The sequence below is a fragment of the Betta splendens genome, chromosome 7 (assembly GCF_900634795.4).
Source record: "Betta splendens chromosome 7, fBetSpl5.4, whole genome shotgun sequence".
Lineage (NCBI taxonomy): Eukaryota > Metazoa > Chordata > Actinopteri > Anabantiformes > Osphronemidae > Betta > Betta splendens.
Window position 1 is genome coordinate 12,290,584 of NC_040887.2, and position 17,865 is coordinate 12,308,448.

Consider the following 17,865-nt stretch of genomic DNA (forward strand, 5'->3'; position numbering starts at 1 on the left):
AAAGTCTGACAATCCTGCCTCCGAGTTTTTGACTGGTAGCCATGGCGATGCTGAAATGAAAGGCTTTCCAGTATCTCTTTGTCCTCGTCTCCCACTCCTTCGCGCTCTCTGCGCTGGGCTTGACTGGCCTTTTGGAAATTGCTGCAGTTGCCTGGGGTGTCTTACTGTAGCTCCCATCTGCTCGGGCTGCATGTACATAGAGTGGACACGGCGCGGGACTGGTTGGCTCAGTGTCACAAATGTGCTCTGGCACCGTCCCCGGTAGCCATTTTGTTTTCAGGGCGCTCGGTTTGCCCACTGTTTCATGTCGTGAACTGAGGAAAACGCGTTTCTGCTCATTAGCTGCGCTGCTGTGCTATTGGCTGTTTATTCCTAATCAATGCAGAATCTTGCTGGATGCAGTACATGCACCTTGACTTAGCAGGGAGTTATGGAAGGTAACCTTTAATTATGTAAAGACCCATTAAAATTCACTCCTCCTGTCCTTTCCTCATCATTCAAAACAGAGTTGATGTGTGGCCACTTCAACAAGTCAGAATCTTGCAGCAAAATCATAGATTATTGAAAATACACGGACTGTACAATTTCCCGCCATCTAGCTGAAAGCCTTGTTGATGTCCATCATAAATAACTCATAGCGATTCCAAACTTGGCAACTAGCTTCAAATTACTGATTCCAAGGCTGTGAAATGCAGCGAGTTCTTTCCACACTAATAAATAAGCATCATTCAAGGACACGAGTAGTGTAACTCAGGCCGGCCACAAATTTCATACTCGTCTACATAAGCTATCGGAAACCAACAAACAAGGAGTCAAGGATGATTGAGGTGGAGAAATCGAAGAATGACAGAGATTCATGATACCATTCTCCTCACAACACTGGCCCAAATCATTCAGGCTACTTGGCCGATCCTCTGAGGACTCTTGAGCACTGATTAAAATGTCATTAATAGACTTTGCCAATAGCCTTCTCCGCACACCCATGAAGTAGGCCCTAATCAACACTATTCTTCTCTCCCAAGATAAGTTAACAGCATCATTAAGGAGGAAATCATCGAGTACACAACCGGGGTCCACTCAACCTCTTTCTGCTGTCACTGGGATTGAGTGCCTATGCGAACTGTTTACCACACTTTTAATTAATTCACTAACAAACAGACCAAATCGGGATTTTGGGGCTTCAGTAAAATATGCAGACTGTGGCACATCATTTATCTTTGGCTATGAGCAGAATGCACAATGTTTCATCACAACTCTGCGGCGCTCTGGGTTATTTCTGGAAGGAAATCATGGAACGGTCATGCTTAATGGGAGACAATGGGGTAAAAAAAAGCTTGTGTGAGAGAAATTAATCAGCATGAACTGATAACCCGACTAAGGTCTAAGCAGCGGGACATGGCTTGGGTTTATTTTCACATTCTTAATAACGGCATTTATAAAAAGCAAAGGGCAGTCGATAAGTGATGCTTCAAAAGTGTTATTCAAATGCACAATTGAAGGTTGTACAGTACTTCAGCCCATTAACTGTCTCTAGACCCCCATAGATCATGATTCTAAAGCCTAATAATTAGACACATTTGGTCAACTTTTTGAAAGATCCATAATTAAAACACAAAACAGTCCAAAAATATCACTGTACTGTAATCTATCAATAGTTCTCAAATCATTCGATTGTATATAATAATCTTGATCTCTGATGACTTGGAGCATTCTGGGGTTGTTAGAAAAGAGGAACGAGGCAAGGGGACATCAGCAATATGTAAAAAGCCATTTCATCAAGGTTTTGGCAACATTTCCAAGGAACGTTGTACTTTCTTTGGAATGCAATAAAAGGTAAATGTGTGACTTGTGAATTCACTCAAGTCTGGAATACAAGGAAAAAGAAGAGAATTTGAGCATCATCAGTCAACAAACATGAAGTTTGCTACTCTTCACCAGTCCCAGTATCAGGTGCTGGTGTGAGCCTATGCGTGTCTGCCTCCCTGCGTCCGATTCAGCAGCAGACTCAGTTACGTCACAGCAGTTTTCCAAAGCACTCCTGAGCCCGTGTGACATATCCATCATGGCGTTTGCCTCATGGCGCAAAGGTCTCATACTGTACATTCAGCAGTGGGATCCAGCCTTGACATTTATACACCGAGATTTTCCCAGATTTCCAGAAGCTTTTACCATATTATTTACTGTGGATGGTGACAGATTATTCTTTTTTTATGGCAAACTGCAGTGTTTAAAGCTTATAATGCATACGTTTAGCAGAGCCAGCCCTGCTTGTCTTACATTAGTTTGGCTAACTTGGCCGTCATTGTAATTACTTATAAACAGTATTTATCGTTTCAAAAAATGAATGACCAAGATGCAGGAGCAATGAGGCGGTGCTAATAAATCTCCAACATGGTGGAAAACACCTCAGTCAGGAGCAGCAAGATTATAAACTACCCTTGAGGTGAGTCGACGTATAGACAAACAGGGTGATTGTGAAGCAAACTGTTTGCTGTAGCCATCCATCAAATGGACTCAGCCAAAGACAGAAGCAAAATAGGCCCGCTGGAGATGAAGAGCTCTGAAGGAAGGACGGCCAAAGGAGTGTGTGCTTTTATCCCCCTTAGACCCCAATCATGGAGCATGCCAATCATGCAGCCAGCAGGTGAGCCATTGTGATAACAGCGCAGAGGTCAGCATTGGGAGGCAGAGGACACGCTAGTCTGATGCTTGTGGCTAAGAACTCGAGCTGAGGTCACACAACACTCCTCCAAAGGAGACCACACATGTTTTGATCTAACGAGCACGTCTTCTTAGTCCGAGTGTTGAAAGCATCATAGGTTACATGAGGATATTTACGGTGTGGGGAGGATGGAGGTGATCTTCTCGGAGTCTGCTTTGATCTCAGCGACGCCTTGGGACTGGATGCCGTTCCTTCCAGAGAGGACAAGAGCCGAAACTTCATTGTGTCTTTTACGTCAGAGACCTCAGAGAGAGAAACAGGATTTCATTACTTCGGGAACACAAAGGCTGCTCAAGGCTGCAAAGTTCAGATCCCAGAAAGAAGAACACAACTGGAGAGGACAAGATAACAGAAGAGGGAGGTACGTGGCAGTGACATGAAGGGATTTTTTTTTTTTCTAAAGTCTGAGCAGTGCGAAAATTCGCAGCTAAGGTGCAAAAAGTTAAGTCATCGCAAGATGACAACATTTGTACCCTTTGAGAGGCTGGACAGAATATGAAAGTCACTAAAATGTGACACTGAGACAATTATTTGTCTACCAGAGTGATGCAACCTGCAGTGGAGATTTACAAGGCAGAGCTTTGAAGGCTGATGTACTGTGACCTTGTGCAGGCGCTGCATGAGGGCTCTGCAACAAAGACAACTTTTCAATTCTTAATGCACTAAATAACACCCAGAAACCTATTTTGACATTGTGAAAGTTTTTGCCTACAGGGAAACATCTGTGCAACTTATGAAAGGCGCTAAAAGAGGCACCTTGTCTAAACACTTTTCAGCGCATCCGGTGCTTTTACACTGCGCTCCTTTGACAATGACGTCCTCTGTGCCGCCGCGTTACCTGCGCGGTGCCTGAAGGTGAGAGGAGCGCGGGGCTCCGAGTTCTGGCAGATGCCTCGGCGCCGTAGACCATGACTCCGTAAGGGTTTGACTGCGCGCCTCCTCGCAGATCAAGCTGTATCTCTTTTCCCTTCCAGTCAGCTGGCTCCTGGAAGGGGCACCAAATCCCCCAGCGAAGGCACTGCAGGAAGGCTGCTCGCGAAGTGAAAGTGGCAGAGAGCTGTGTGGGAGAAATAAAACACACAACAGAAGAGAAAACAGTCAGACACAGAGCCATTACAGTACAGTTAATGTTTACAACTTAATCCTGAAGCACAATCAAAGTACTACGGATGATGATGTTGAGCAAATATTTACCACATTTTAGTTTTCAAGTCATATATTCTTAAATCATTATGATAATCAATAGCTGTTATATTAGTCAAATCCAACATGCCAACAATGTCTGTCATGTTTGCATCAGGAAGAGAATAGTAAATGAATAGTAAGGGTCATCGAGCCATTCTAGCTTAGTCTGAAGCAGAATCGCTGCTAATAGATGTAAAAGCAGTTGGATGTTTCAACTGGAGTCCAAAAGGTTGGTCTCATGGACAATATATTATAGTTCTTAGAATATGTATTACTACTAATACAGTGCTGTACCTATAAACATATAACACCTGGATTAAACACAGAGGAAGAGTTTGGTTCACTGACATGTTTGAGAACTGGGATCAGATGTAACAGAACACAAGCGGTTGTGTGACTTCCTCCCAGTGAAGGCTGTTTGTCACTGCCCCCTGCTGCCATCACATGCTCCCGTTCCATCGTCGGCCAAAACACAGTTTACAGCAGGAAAAGGAAATCTCTCTAAAATTCTGATTTTCCTTTGTCACTGGGTCTTTTTTATTATAACAAAAACACATCTCACATCAAGTATTCAAGCAGTAAAGATGCTGCAGCAGTTTGGGTTATAGGACTTCTGGAACCACAGATACTGTAGCACCAGTGAACATCCAGGGGGTTCACCTACACAAACCCTAGAAATACAGGTGTAAGAGAGGCCACAGTGGTCTGTGGACGACTCAGGTACGAAGCCGTGGTCGCGCCAGGCGCTGATGCAGGGGTCTGCTGAAGAGGAAGCACAGACCGACAGGATGCTCAATAAGCTGATTAGGAGAGGAAGCCGCGTCTTTGCAGGTGAGTTATGGGAGGGTGTTAGTCGAGCTGACATTAATTATGGACACCTCTCACCCCCTGCATGAAACAACTCCGTCAACAGCAGACTGATACAGTCCAGGTAGCGCTGCCACAGGAAGCTCCTACCAGATGTGATAGGACTCTAAAACCTCGGTACCAGAGGTAATGGTTTAGTGCCGCTGCTCCCACTTCATAGCCAACTGGCACCTACTGGAATCTGCACCTCAGCGTTGTCACTACTGTCTCCATATCAACCATTCATTTTAAATCTACCTAACACATCTCCTAGATCTAGATTGTCCTGGGGAATGTTCTCTTATTTACATCCATTCTGTTCAGTCCCTTTACAATATCACCTCCCATAATGTATTTCATGTATTTTATTTTTTGGTGATAGTTCTTCTTATTGGATTTTTTTCTTCCTGCCAATGAGCCGCTGTGGCATGTGAAATCTCACAGTGTAGGTAACTACTGAGAATTGCTCCATCTCACAATAATTCACAATAATTGATTGTGTGTGTGTGTGTGTGTGTGTGTGTGTGTGTGTGTGTGTGTGTGTGTGTGTGTGTGTGTGTGTGTGTGTGTGTGTGTGTGTGTACCTAAAATATGGCTTTTGAAAGCACCGGGTAATTCAAATACAACTATTCAGGCAAAACAGCACAGAACAAGATTAAACTATTAAACTTTTAACAGGAAAGGAGCTGGATAAATACTGACGGTTTAGTTCAACATCTCTCAGCTCACAGAAAAATGTGACTTGTATTTGTTTAACACTTCAGTAATAACAGTTCTTAATTGTTTGTGTTATATATGAAGATGACACATGGATTTGTTGCTCTACAGACACCTTCATATGTAATCATGGAACCTTTGTCAATAAATGGTAGAAAGGCTTCTCTAGGATACGGATACTGTACTACTGTAGTACTGTAAGGTACTGTAGTTAGTGAGTCACACACGACCAAAGGGAACAGATGTGATATATTACAAATGTGCAAACTCCAATAATCAATTCTAGCACTTGGCATATTAATCATGCTCCGCGGTTCCCAGCAAAGCTTCTGAATAATTAAAAAACAGCCGCAGGTACAGCGCCAAAACCGAAGCGCCGAGGTGAGTTTGACCTCGACAGACGATAGATGCTAAACGGTCAATACAAAGAAACCTAAACACGGGAGCAAACGCAGAGTTTAGGAGCCGCTTTCTGGCTGAACATGATTTACAGTCAGCCCCGCTGTGCCTCCACTTCAGGAACAGTAAATCCTGCGTATGATTTAGAGCATTAAATCATCCACGAGGGACCCCGAGGTTTTGCCGAATCGATTAATAAGCTGGTCAGCTTCAGACGATCGTAATCAATCACAGGTGGGACAGTACGGAATACAAAAGGGGCCGGGGTCCACGTGCTTTAAGACAAAGTGGAGATTATAATGACCCACTCAATGCCCACAGCTCCCCACAGAACAAATTCTACATGTAATAACATAATCCAATGCTTTGGGTCATTATTCATGGAACTATTGTTTTTATGTCATGCAGCACCCATGGGTGTTATTATAGCAAACAGAAGTGCTCTTGCTGACTATGACATAGGTTATTCTGTAACTTCTTAATAATAAAAAGACTTTGAAAGTTCGTCGAGCTCCTGATTCTTGGTAAAATAACCTTCAAGCCTCGACTGACTTGAAACTATACAGCTGTTTTAAAGCCACGTCTGTTGTTGAACCAGTCATGCTGTATATCCTTGGACTTATTTCACCTCTGCTGCTGTCTGACAACAATCATTATGCACCCGCGCAAAAGGTCCCTTGTCAGCTAAACAAAAACACAGATCATTTTGGGGTTTTGAACCGACAACCCGTGCAACCTTTTTTTCACGGTAGGAGGGAGTTTTAAAATGTCACGTTGTTATGCAAAGTAACCTCTCTACCCAGCTACCTTCTAACAAAGCCCAAGGTCAAGTGTTTACATAGGCTAATGGAGCTGACATTTCGAATAGTACAATTAATGGAGCACTGGAGCAGGAGCTAAGAGCACAAAGGTTAAAGACGTGGAGGCCTCTTGTTTAACAGCAACCGTCCAGTATATTTTATAAAAATCAGAAACGCTGTAAAACTTGCACAGCTGCCGCGATCGCCTCGTCTGCGAAGCCTCCACTCGAGTCGAAACGCTGACGCGCATGTTTTACCGCAGTACAACAAAAGGAACAAATGTCTATTATGCTCATCTATTGTCTCTACAAAAGTTTCGCATATTTCAATAGGCCGCAGCTGCGGATCAATATTTCCTTCCTCTGGGGATTGTTTCACGCCATAATTTTCCCCCTGAGCAGCGCCGGCATTAACAGCTATTTCTTTGAATTGTAACTCCAGAAATATATGGTAGCCATAAAACAGATCACACCACATTCCTCTGTGAGGCATTGCCATGAAGCTGAATTAATATCATGCTTTATGCGAGATGTTAAATCAAACAAGTCTATTTTCAAAGTGATGATTTTGTGAAAATGATCCAATGGGGGAAAGATCATTTTATGACACATGGAGTAGCCAGTAAAAATTGTGAGGTAATTTATCTAATGAGTCTGCCTTTTTTTAAGCTCCCTCTGTAACATATCAGTTCTCCCATAGAACATGAGCAAAAGAGCAAAATGAGCGTCTGGTACAAAACCCAACCCTCACTTCTTCTATTATTCAGTGCATGGATTCAGTTGCAGGGGTGATTTAGGAGTAGGAATACATGCCGAGCTCTGACAGAATGAGAGACAAAGGAATAATCAGAGGCCTTTTCTACACGGGCACCTAGAGTGTTGGAAAAAGCTTTTATCTGACCCAGCGCCCGGCGCCTGTTACGCCTTCCATTCGAGAAAACTGAGAATGAGTTGGTGTTACATAGAAGTACAATCAATGGGAGTGAGAGGGAAAAAAGAAAAGGAAAATGAAACCAATTGGACTACATTTACATATGATAGAACATGCAAGGGCGACAGCAGCTTGGATCGCTGCAGTGGTTTTAAAGTTTGGGATGAGAAATCATGGAACTGAATGAAACCTGAGGATCCTTGACCCTCATCAGTTGTGCTTGAAGCAGACAAACAAACAGGGAGAGCGGAGGATGTAGAATGACTTAAAACTAAGACAAGGCCGCAAAGCTGCTGTGTTCACTGTATATTCTAGGGTTAGAATTTGTTTAAAATCTTCAATTTTCAGGACATTTAACTGACTGGCAAATATAAGTTGGGAGCACATTTCATTTTTTGAATGCTGTATCTGGAGGGATGAGCTCTGTTGTGACTAGAAGCATGCAGGTCATTGCAGTGCAACATATTCAAACCCTGCAGTAAAGAGAAAGTCGCCTTGAAGATCATCTCCATCGATTCATTTGAAGCACTACAGTAACTCTGGGAGTCATGATCAATAGTAAAGCCCGCAGGTGACAAGAAGAAGATATCAGATCAATGATATCATATTCTTGTGGAAAGGCATTTAGTCTCATTTTGTCAGGAATTTTTTAAATAATTCAAGAAATTAAATTAAGAAGTAGGATTGGACTGGCCATGATGTAAGACACAGCTAAATGATCAATAATCAATTTCACCAAAGTGTGATTCTGTGTTGATTCAAATGTTAAAGGCTGTGTTTGAAGTAAGACCCATTAACTCTCAGTCTGAGAGCAATTGAGCACTTGTTTCAATTTTACACATAGGTGAAAAAAAAAAACAGCAGCCCAAGGCAAAAACAAGGAAGCCGTAAAGTTCTTCATAAAGTTGAACTGAAAACAATAACAGACAATGTCACCGCACACGTAATTGCTGCGACTGGCAAAGTGTTTTTTAGGCGAAGAATCCATCAACCTTGTTTAGAAGTGTACTAAAATATAATACTGCACCATTTCCACACAAATGAACGAAACATACTACGACGCGGAAACAAAGATCTGGTGTCTGTAACCCGGAGCCAGAAAAGTAATCACAGAACTTTTAGGGGACGGCGAGGAGAGGAGAGAAGATGGGGGAAATATCAAAAGGTGACAGACAGACGGTTTTGCACATCAAAGAGAGCTGAGACTGCATTTACCAGCAGCCGAGGAGGACGAGGAAGAGACGCGACCAGTCTACTGACTGAAAAAGTCTGTTGTTTCACAGAAAATGCAAACTAGAAGAAGTCACTCTAAAATCCTACAATTTCAAAGTTCTCATATTCTCTTATTTCTAGAGAGATGTAATCCGTCCTAATAGGTCTAAATATAAAGTTTGCAATAAGCTGAAATAAAGTTCGCAGGAACTGTTTTGGAGAAGCTCAAAGAAAACGGCCAGATCCTCAGTAACTCAGGGCTTTCTAGAGTACTGCAGGAATTAATCCTAAATTAGAAGGATGTGAGCATTGATGGGAGACGAAGTCTGACAGTTATTACTATTAGCACAGTCTGTTGGGCTGTTCAAGCCATTATTTCAGCCAAGACCCTGTGACAGGCACCAGCCCAAAGCTCCCACTACTACTTATTCTGCACAATGAGAGGCCCTGGAGGAAGTGAGTGAACACGCGCCGAGATCATTAACTTAAGAGCACTAAACCACTCGCGTTTCCACCCAACTGTACAAGTACTGTAGCCCAAATCAAGCCGGCAGCCTACCGCGCTCTGCTCTGTTCATCAAGGCCAATAATAATGGAGCTCAGTCTCAGATCCCGAGACGTTGTTGATGATATAACTTCAAGGCGATGTTCATGAAAGGCTCGTTCGCCAAGCTCTTTTTTTCAAGACCTGCAGCTCCTCTAAAAAATGGGAATTAAAAAAGAAACTGTTTGGATGTGAGGTGCTTTAACCTGATGCTGGACAGATGTTAATGACATGTGGTACATCCAGCACTCAGAGGTGCATCACCATCAAATTCTAAAGCTCCCCAGATGATCCCAGCCTCCAGACTTTTCCTCTAGTGCCATCACCAGGTTGACATTTTAAACACAGAGTAAAATGCGGTAACATTTCATACAAACATCTGTTCCACTTTGAGTGAATTGAAACAACCTCAGCGACCTCATAACATTTTCTCTACAGCCATTATCACCACAAACCTTCAACCTGCACTATAATATCTACCCAATAATCTGGGTTATTACCCAATAATGAAATTCCCATTAGGCACAGCTGTACGAGCATCCCCAGTAATGCACACCACAGTGGTACTGTCCAGTACAAAGGAAGCATGATAGAACCTTTGCCTTTCAAAATAAAATACAGCCTCACAAATAAAAGTTATTAACGTGGTGCAAAAACCAAGATTGGTCATTTAAAACAACAACCATGTGTTAACTAGGAGGAGTAAGCTTGAACCACCTGACATAATTACCAGCAAGTGATGACTGTGTCAACTTAATCATCTGTAGTGTGATGAAATATTCATGGTTGATGCATTTTACAAAAAGTGAATCCTGTTGAGAAAAAAGCTGCTTTCACATATTTAGACTTTGTCAAAGAAGAATCAGGAGACGTTTCAGAAATTGGATTTTTTCAAAAAAAGTGTGGCTCTCCTCCTCTTTCTAGAACAGTGGAGGCCTGAATCTTCCAGAGCGACTCGGGGGCCTCACACGGCTCCCAACGCGTGACTGCAGGTCTGGGCCGAAGCGTTAAATCGAAAGGCAAACCCCGGTCTGAGGTTAGCGTCCACATGGCACCCATTAGATGTGCAAACATCGTCACCGCTGCCAAAGTTGATGCATCTGTCAGGAGGAGGAGGATGCCACTGCTGGCAGCCACTGACAGGGCACGACGCACTGTGGGCCCATCGTAGGGGGAGACTGATGCACTCCTCAGTGGGGGGAGAGCTGACATTCATTTTAATTAGACGTGCAAAACATTGTCTCTGCAGCATGTAGCCTTTGTAGCCTTATTCGCAACCTCTCGCCTTGTTGTGAAAAGGAACAAAGGACCTCTGGGGAGAGATTACATGTGGAATAGGCCACGAATCAGCTAAATATATCACTACCAAATCCTGATGACAGCACCGCGCTAAGATGTTTGATTAACATTTAATTAACATTTGTATGACATTTCAGATCAGACACAAAGTATGTGATACATACCAGAGGGAGGACTGTATTTACATGGCCTGTAATGCAAGAAGCTGAGAAGACTGCAGCCACGGGAGGGGGGGGGGGTCTCATACAGCCACCGTCATTAAACACACACTGAGCCACTTAAGGCGAGTCACGAGGAAAACACACACTATGTATATGGCACGTACATGTCAGGAAGCCAGTTAAGGCAGTCTCCATGGCACCTCATGTTCTTGAGGAAACAGGAAGCACCAAAACAAAACTCAATTATGGTCTGATTTACTGTATTTTATACAGTAAAGGTTTGGTTGATACTGTATTTTATACAGTACAGATGAAGTCTCCAAGGCTTCTGTATGAACTGCAGTCACCAGTCTGATCAGTCAGACTCTGGCAGCCAACTGAGATGTCATGAACGCTGCCATGTTCTGCCGTCCTCGCTCACACCAGAACCCGGCCTGTTGTCCAGTTCGAATGCAACACATCCAGACGAGCGCTCAGGAAAGGAAACAAGTGAACGAGCTTAAAGGTCGCGCGGTAATGGTCACACTTCAGACGCTCCGTAATTGACTGCGCCACTCTCTGAGCCCAGCAGGGGTCAAAGGTGACACACCTCCAAACTATGATGTGGGCCACACACTCATTACTGCCTGTGCGCTGGACCAGAACCTGCTTCAGTACGCGCCACGTACCAAACCAGTCGGCGTCCTCTTTCAGCAAAACAAGTTTGCTGTTGTGTAGCAGCTCCGGAGAGTCGCCAATTACTGTTTCAAGGATGTGATTCGTGTCTGACAGACACTCAGAAGCATAGCAGCAGTCAGTCGGAGCATGAAACCAAGTATCTATTCTCCACGCGTCCATCTATCTGCCTCGCTTCCATCCTTTTGAGGCTGTGACCTGCGAGTAGCCACTCGTTTCGCGTGTCAGTGTTTTGGACGACTGAAGCTGTCACACCTCCCGACAAATTGTTTCCCCGGCAGGAGGACGGCGCCGCGTGGGCTATCAGCGCCCCCTACCTCTGTTTGATCTGGACCGCCATCCTCTCCCAGCGGCGGACAACAATAAGACCCGCCGCCTGGCGTTAAAGCGTCTGCAGCTGCACTACATACAGTATGTGACAGAGGAGGGATAGGGATCGCGGATGAAGTTGCAGCGGGGCTAAATTGGTGCTGACAGACCACAATTAGGCGAGTCGTCGCCGCCTTGTGTCAGTTGTCAATGACCCGAGTACTAGAAAGAGGGTAAGTCGTGTAGAGTGGAAGACATCCTCTTACAGACTGGAGTGGATGAGCATAAGAAGGCTATGAGAGGAATCAAAAGGGTCAAGGTATCAAATACACCATCTATGAGTAGACAGAGAAATCAGGTTATCAATAATTAAAGTAATTATAAGTCTGTGAACCCATAATAAACCCCTTTTCACACTCTCATCGTCCTCAAGTATCTAGTTTTAACTGCCAACAACAACTTCCCATTGATACTGTCATAATGTGTGTATACTTGTGTGTGTGTATATATATATATATATATATATATATATATACATACACATATATACCTATATACAAATATTATCTACATTTAAAAGTAATTTTACAAGCAATCTTGAGATTACTATTGTCTGTTCCTGTCTGTAGCGACAGTGCTACCCCCCACACCACCGTGCCGCCCATATATTATATATATATAGTATATATATATAATATATATATATATAGATATATATATATATATATCTATATATATATATATATATAGAGAGATCGATATTATATCATCTTATAGATATATATATATATGATATAGATTATATATATATACTATATATATATATATATATAATAACATACATACAGTAATGATACTGTAGTTACTGGCACAAACTGGTCAGATGTTAGATCAGTACTGTTTGTCAGTGTTTGTGATTATAATAAACAAAAGGCTGGAGTTTGCATGTTGTTCCTGGGCTTGCGTGGGTTTTCTCCAGGTGCTGCCGCTTCCTCCCACTGTCTAAATAAGTGCATTTTGGTTGATTTGTGACTGAATGCCCAAAGGTACGGATGCGAATGTGAATAGTTTTCTGTCTCTATGCGCTATCCATCTCTATCTGTCCAGGGGCCATGTAGCCGGCAATGGCAAAAATAAGAAAATGACAGACAGGAAGTGGACATGCTGAAAGGAAAAGTTGATTGTGTGAAGTTCTCTACACCCTATGAGAACAGCCTATCAGACAAATTCCCAGTTCCTCTCCTCCCCCTGGCCGTCTTCATTTAAATTGTTATCTCCATCCCTCTGACTGCCGCTGAGGAGCATGAAAGAAGTGCGCTCAAAGGCTCAGAGAGAGAGACGAGATAGAGCGAACCAATCATAAGTAAAATCAAAAATACAAAATGAGGGCAAATGACGCCACGGAACGATTTTACTTCCTCATAACTAAAGGCAATGAGGGCAGGGCCATTTTGTAAAAGGAGGCCATTCATCCTCTTTGTTTTATAACGAGACACGAGCTTTTCAACACAGGAAGGATGAGACACGCGGTAAGCGATCGCTGGGCGATCGCCTCGGTATCACAGTGGTAATACTTTGATAAGGAAGGGATTTTGACAAAACTGTTTTACTCCCTTCACCCACCTCGCTCTCCTCAGAACACATCAAAAGACATAATTCTATTTAATCAGATGGAGGCAGACTGCACCCATCCAAGCACAGACGACGCTCCCTCAATTTACACCACACAGCACCATCTAGTGGCGACCGGATCACAAGAAAACGTCAAGGCGTAAGGAGGGAATCAAGGTCTCCATGTGTCCGTGCTCTTTATGCATCCTGTACAACTGTATACTTTTTATTCTCACTATAGCTAATCTATCTACAGTGTATGTTTTGTTATACTTCACTACACGTGCTTGTTGGCTTTTCATTTTATGAGTTTTATTTCATGTATAATCTTGAACGGAAACTTAATTTCCCTTTAAAACTTCCACATCAACCTTTAACTACCTTTTGCTGTAATGATGCACGAACAGAGCATTTCACACCGTTCAGTGTTTCAGTCTCAGCCACTTACTATTTTGTTTATTATGTTCACATACTGCCAGTCAAAAGTCAGCGTTGACAGTGGCGCTAATAGCACATCTTTGTTCAGCATGTGTGTAGACGGACCAAACTAGCACCGCGCCAAAGGATGGACAAGCACAGTACTGCTGAAATTAAACTTGCCTGAAGCGGCTGCAGGGATGATGAGTCACTGAATGAGTGAAACAGGTTTGGCAGGAGCAAAAATATGTTTTGCTGTGTCACTAAACTTTCCACAGACGGAGGATATCACAACCCAAACAGTCTTTGTCTCTTTCCAGTTGCCATGACTCAGTTTCCAATAAAAACCTCACCAGCATTCATATATTCAGGTTTGTGTACAGTCGGCTTTGTCTGGTATTTAATTTCAGTTCTTTGTATTTTTTCCCATGTGTTGTTTACTCTGCTACTCATTGTATCTGTACGTGTCTTTATAATTTGATTCATGGTGCAGCTCAGCTCATTTTTCCGGCAGACTCCTCTTCCTGTATGTTTATTCGGTCTACTTCTTGTGCTGTTGCACAGTTTCTCTTCGCCGGAGTCAATAAATTGCTATCTTATCTCAAATACCATAATTCCACATAAGAATCCAGTCGTAAAAGAGGCGCAAGTACACAATAACTGTTTTCAGTAGCCTTATCTAAATTATTGACGTTATTATACACATTATATAGACGATGTTATTATTATATATATATTTCCGAGGAAATTATTGAATTGCAACAAGCTGCAGATTTAAAAACCGGTGGAGCTCCTCCTCAGCAGTTTCAGAGGCAAACAAACCTAAACATTCACGTTTGTGCTTCTGAAGCGATGTCAAGTCGTGTCAAGTGCTGTTGACAGCATACAGCTGCCTGCCCCGGAGGCACACCTTAGCTCAACAGCTACAACACCTCAAAAGCATCACATCTCTGACAGCTGCAGGGACAAACACCAGAAACTGTCCCATCACAATTGCTGTGAGATTCACGCTGAGGGTTCAGCACTCGTCTGATCACGTAGGAGCCATCTGCAAGATCCACGCTGCCTTAGAGGGACGCTCTGATATTATGTACAGTACTAGGGATGGAAACTCGAAAGAAAAAGACAACAGAAAGCATGTGTGCTCTCTTGAGAACAAATGTAGGCATAACTTCCCAGCAATCTGCCCATTAGAGGCTGACACTGTGTACAATTGGAAATGTTTCCCCAGTGGTGCCAGAAGAGAAAAGACCATGGAGTCTGACTGACATTTCATCAAGTGCTAACAGAGGGGAGACATTTGTGATTCGGAGTGAAATGTCCACACAGCGATTGAACAGACTGCCATGAAATTTGGGGTAGACTATGTGAGTCAATCATAACTTTGGACCTTCTGTTTATGTAAATTAAAAAAGAGAGTGAAAAAGCTAATCAAATAAATGCCACATTGTAAAATGTTTCAACGGCCAAAATTGTGAGCGACTCTCAAACAATCTGTTCTGTGGAAAGATTTTTTTTCTAAACAATATCCACTATATGTCAACGAGTCCGGAAACGCAGGGAGAAACCATCCATTTACAACGGACTGATTGACTGTCAAGTGGATGCAGAGACACAAATGAGTGAATTAATACGTAAATGTAAATGCACCACGGCGCGAGTGGCTGGTTGTTTTTCTGTAGCGTTTAATTGGTGCTCCGATGACCCCTGCTTGTATAAAGGACAACGCGCAGGAACACAATGAGCGTCCAGCCTTAGCATGCATTAAGTGTTGCAGGCTCACCCACACACATAATTACCACAGTCTTTCTGTGGTTTTCCATGCCATGAGCGGCTGTTAAGTGGTACAGCTTGAATCTGGAAATGACTTCCCTGGGGATGTGTGGACCGTGCTGCTCTGCAACAGGGACCAGCTACTGCTTTATTTAATTCATGCAGACGGCGGTGGGACACGGCGGGACTTCAAATTAGGATTTGACAACAATGCAACACGCTGCAGCTGCTGATTTTGTCTATTAAAATGTGCTCTAAGGCTCAAAGTGGGCGGTGACCATTGACTATGGAGTCAAAGGTGCCATCTTCCATCCAGGCAACATTTTTCAAACCTGGCAAGTACATTTTATTTTTACAGCTCAATATCACAAATGTTATATTATTTACAAAAAACAACCTAAAAAAGCTGAATGCAGTGGCAGATGTTGATTAAAAAATCTGCTCTGGTGTCATCAGGTGGCAAAATGGCAGCTGCTGTTTTGGAAAAAGCTCCAAAATGGCGGCGTAATGTTTGATTTTGATCTGAACAGTGAAAAACACATCTGGGCTAAACATAATGCAATGTTGACTGCAGTCGGCATACGCGGTCGGACGGGGAGGTGGATTTTAAGGCCTGCTGCTTCTGTGACCCATATAACGCCATCATTGGGCGGGGGGGTGCGACAGGTTGCGTTTTTTGTGCGCGTGTGCGCACTTTACCGTAGTCTCCCGTCCGATTGGAGTAGAGAAGACGTATTCCAGCTGGAAGACAATGGCCAAGGCCTGATGATTGACCAGCTTGACCTCCAGGCTGCTGCGAAGGCACAACACGTGAGGGAGGGATGACGTCACGGTGCTGAGGAGACAGTAAAGAGACATGAGCACAGACATAATGAAGGCGTGTCAGACAGTTAATCGTATGAGCGTTTAACAGAGAACAGCATGAAACAAACTTAGGCCGTTACATGCAGTTCTCCATTAGGCTTTGCGTGAGGCTGTGCTGCTGCTAGCTAAGCGTTAGCCGGCAAGCGGCGGCCTCCCGGGGTTCATCATCCACAGTTTGCACACGCCACAGGTGGGAGCGCGCTGTGTGTGCTGCTGTGTGCTGAGGTGGAGCCCGGCGCCGCTGCTTTCTTCCCTTCGCGGACGTTCTGGAGAATTAAACAAGCGGGCGCTTCAGGATTTTAATTTCTCTCACCGCTTCCTGGGAGAACGGGGCGTATCACAAGCAAGACAGTGGCAGCATTCAAAAAAAAAAAAAAGCCAAACGTCATAATTATTGCCTTCACTGTTGTTACCATAGAAGCTTTTCTACAAAAAAGGCCTTCTTGGAGGAAAACAGTGAAGAATATAGAGTGTTACATTATTTTGCAGCGATCTGTGTGATAACCGTTGACAATGACTGAGCACCGATTGCTGGTCGGTGTGATTGCGATGCATTTGCATGTTTCGTGTGAAGCAGCAAACACAATGCATTTTGATTAAGCATAATCATATATTACTGTCCACGTGTCACACTTACGCTATAAACCGACTCATCACTCGTTTTTAAACTCGCCTTGCTCTTCAGCCCACAGGAGGAACGTGGCAGGAAACAGGTTTTGTGTGCGAGGTGAACGCCGCCATGACGGCGCTGACAGCGTGCGGGAGCACGCGTTTCTGATTTCAAGCAATTAGGCATCCTGCAGGCGGTACTGTCAGCATAAACACACTGCTCTGCACCCCTCAGGGCGGACGTCATTAAGGCACGGCACATTTAGAGCACAGAAGCATCTAAATCACCACTTTATAATATAAAATCTGCCCTTTTGAAGGGTTTGCTACTTTATTTTGTTTCAGTAGCCAAGAACACGGCTAAATGTCAAGCTTTTCAGTGCTCTGTTATCAAACCCTACTGTGCTGTCACCTTCATTGGCGATTTCCTTTGGGATTGTTCAGGTTTTGGAGAACCTCATGTGTCACTGAGCGTCTGTTTGTTGCAGCTGGACGGACACACTCCCTTCTCAACCACCTTGTACAGTAGCAGCCAAACATTCCAGCCAGAGGGTTGATGCAGCTGCACAGTCTCACTTAAAAAGACCCAGAGTGGTTTTTGCTCAGTACTTCACTCGAACAACTTAATTGGAACTGATGGCTTTTGTTTAGTTGTGCTTGTTAAGCGTTTACTTGCTGAAAACATACATGGTAGGAAGCCCCTGACTGATTTATGAGAGCTGGTGAACCCGGAGCAGGATGACTTACACCAGCAGCCAACGACTTATTATTATTACTGTAGGTGATTTTTTT

At 43.5% G+C, this 17,865-nt stretch overlaps 1 protein-coding gene across 8 annotated transcripts in view; it reads right to left on the reverse strand.

The window, feature by feature from the left end:
• Positions 1 to 17,865, reverse strand: part of nphp4 (nephronophthisis 4) — a 109,848-nt gene that overhangs the window by 48,265 nt on the left and 43,718 nt on the right. For 7 of the 8 annotated variants that reach the window (XM_055510310.1, XM_055510311.1, XM_055510309.1 and 4 more), the window contains 3 exons: positions 16,300 to 16,435; positions 3,561 to 3,779; positions 2,839 to 2,965 (listed from right to left, as the gene is read on the reverse strand). In XM_055510310.1, the coding sequence (XP_055366285.1) occupies positions 2,839 to 2,965; positions 3,561 to 3,779; positions 16,300 to 16,435 (482 nt within the window). The remainder of the gene's footprint in view (positions 1 to 2,838; positions 2,966 to 3,560; positions 3,780 to 16,299; positions 16,436 to 17,865) is intronic. The other variant, XM_055510313.1, reaches the window with a different exon arrangement.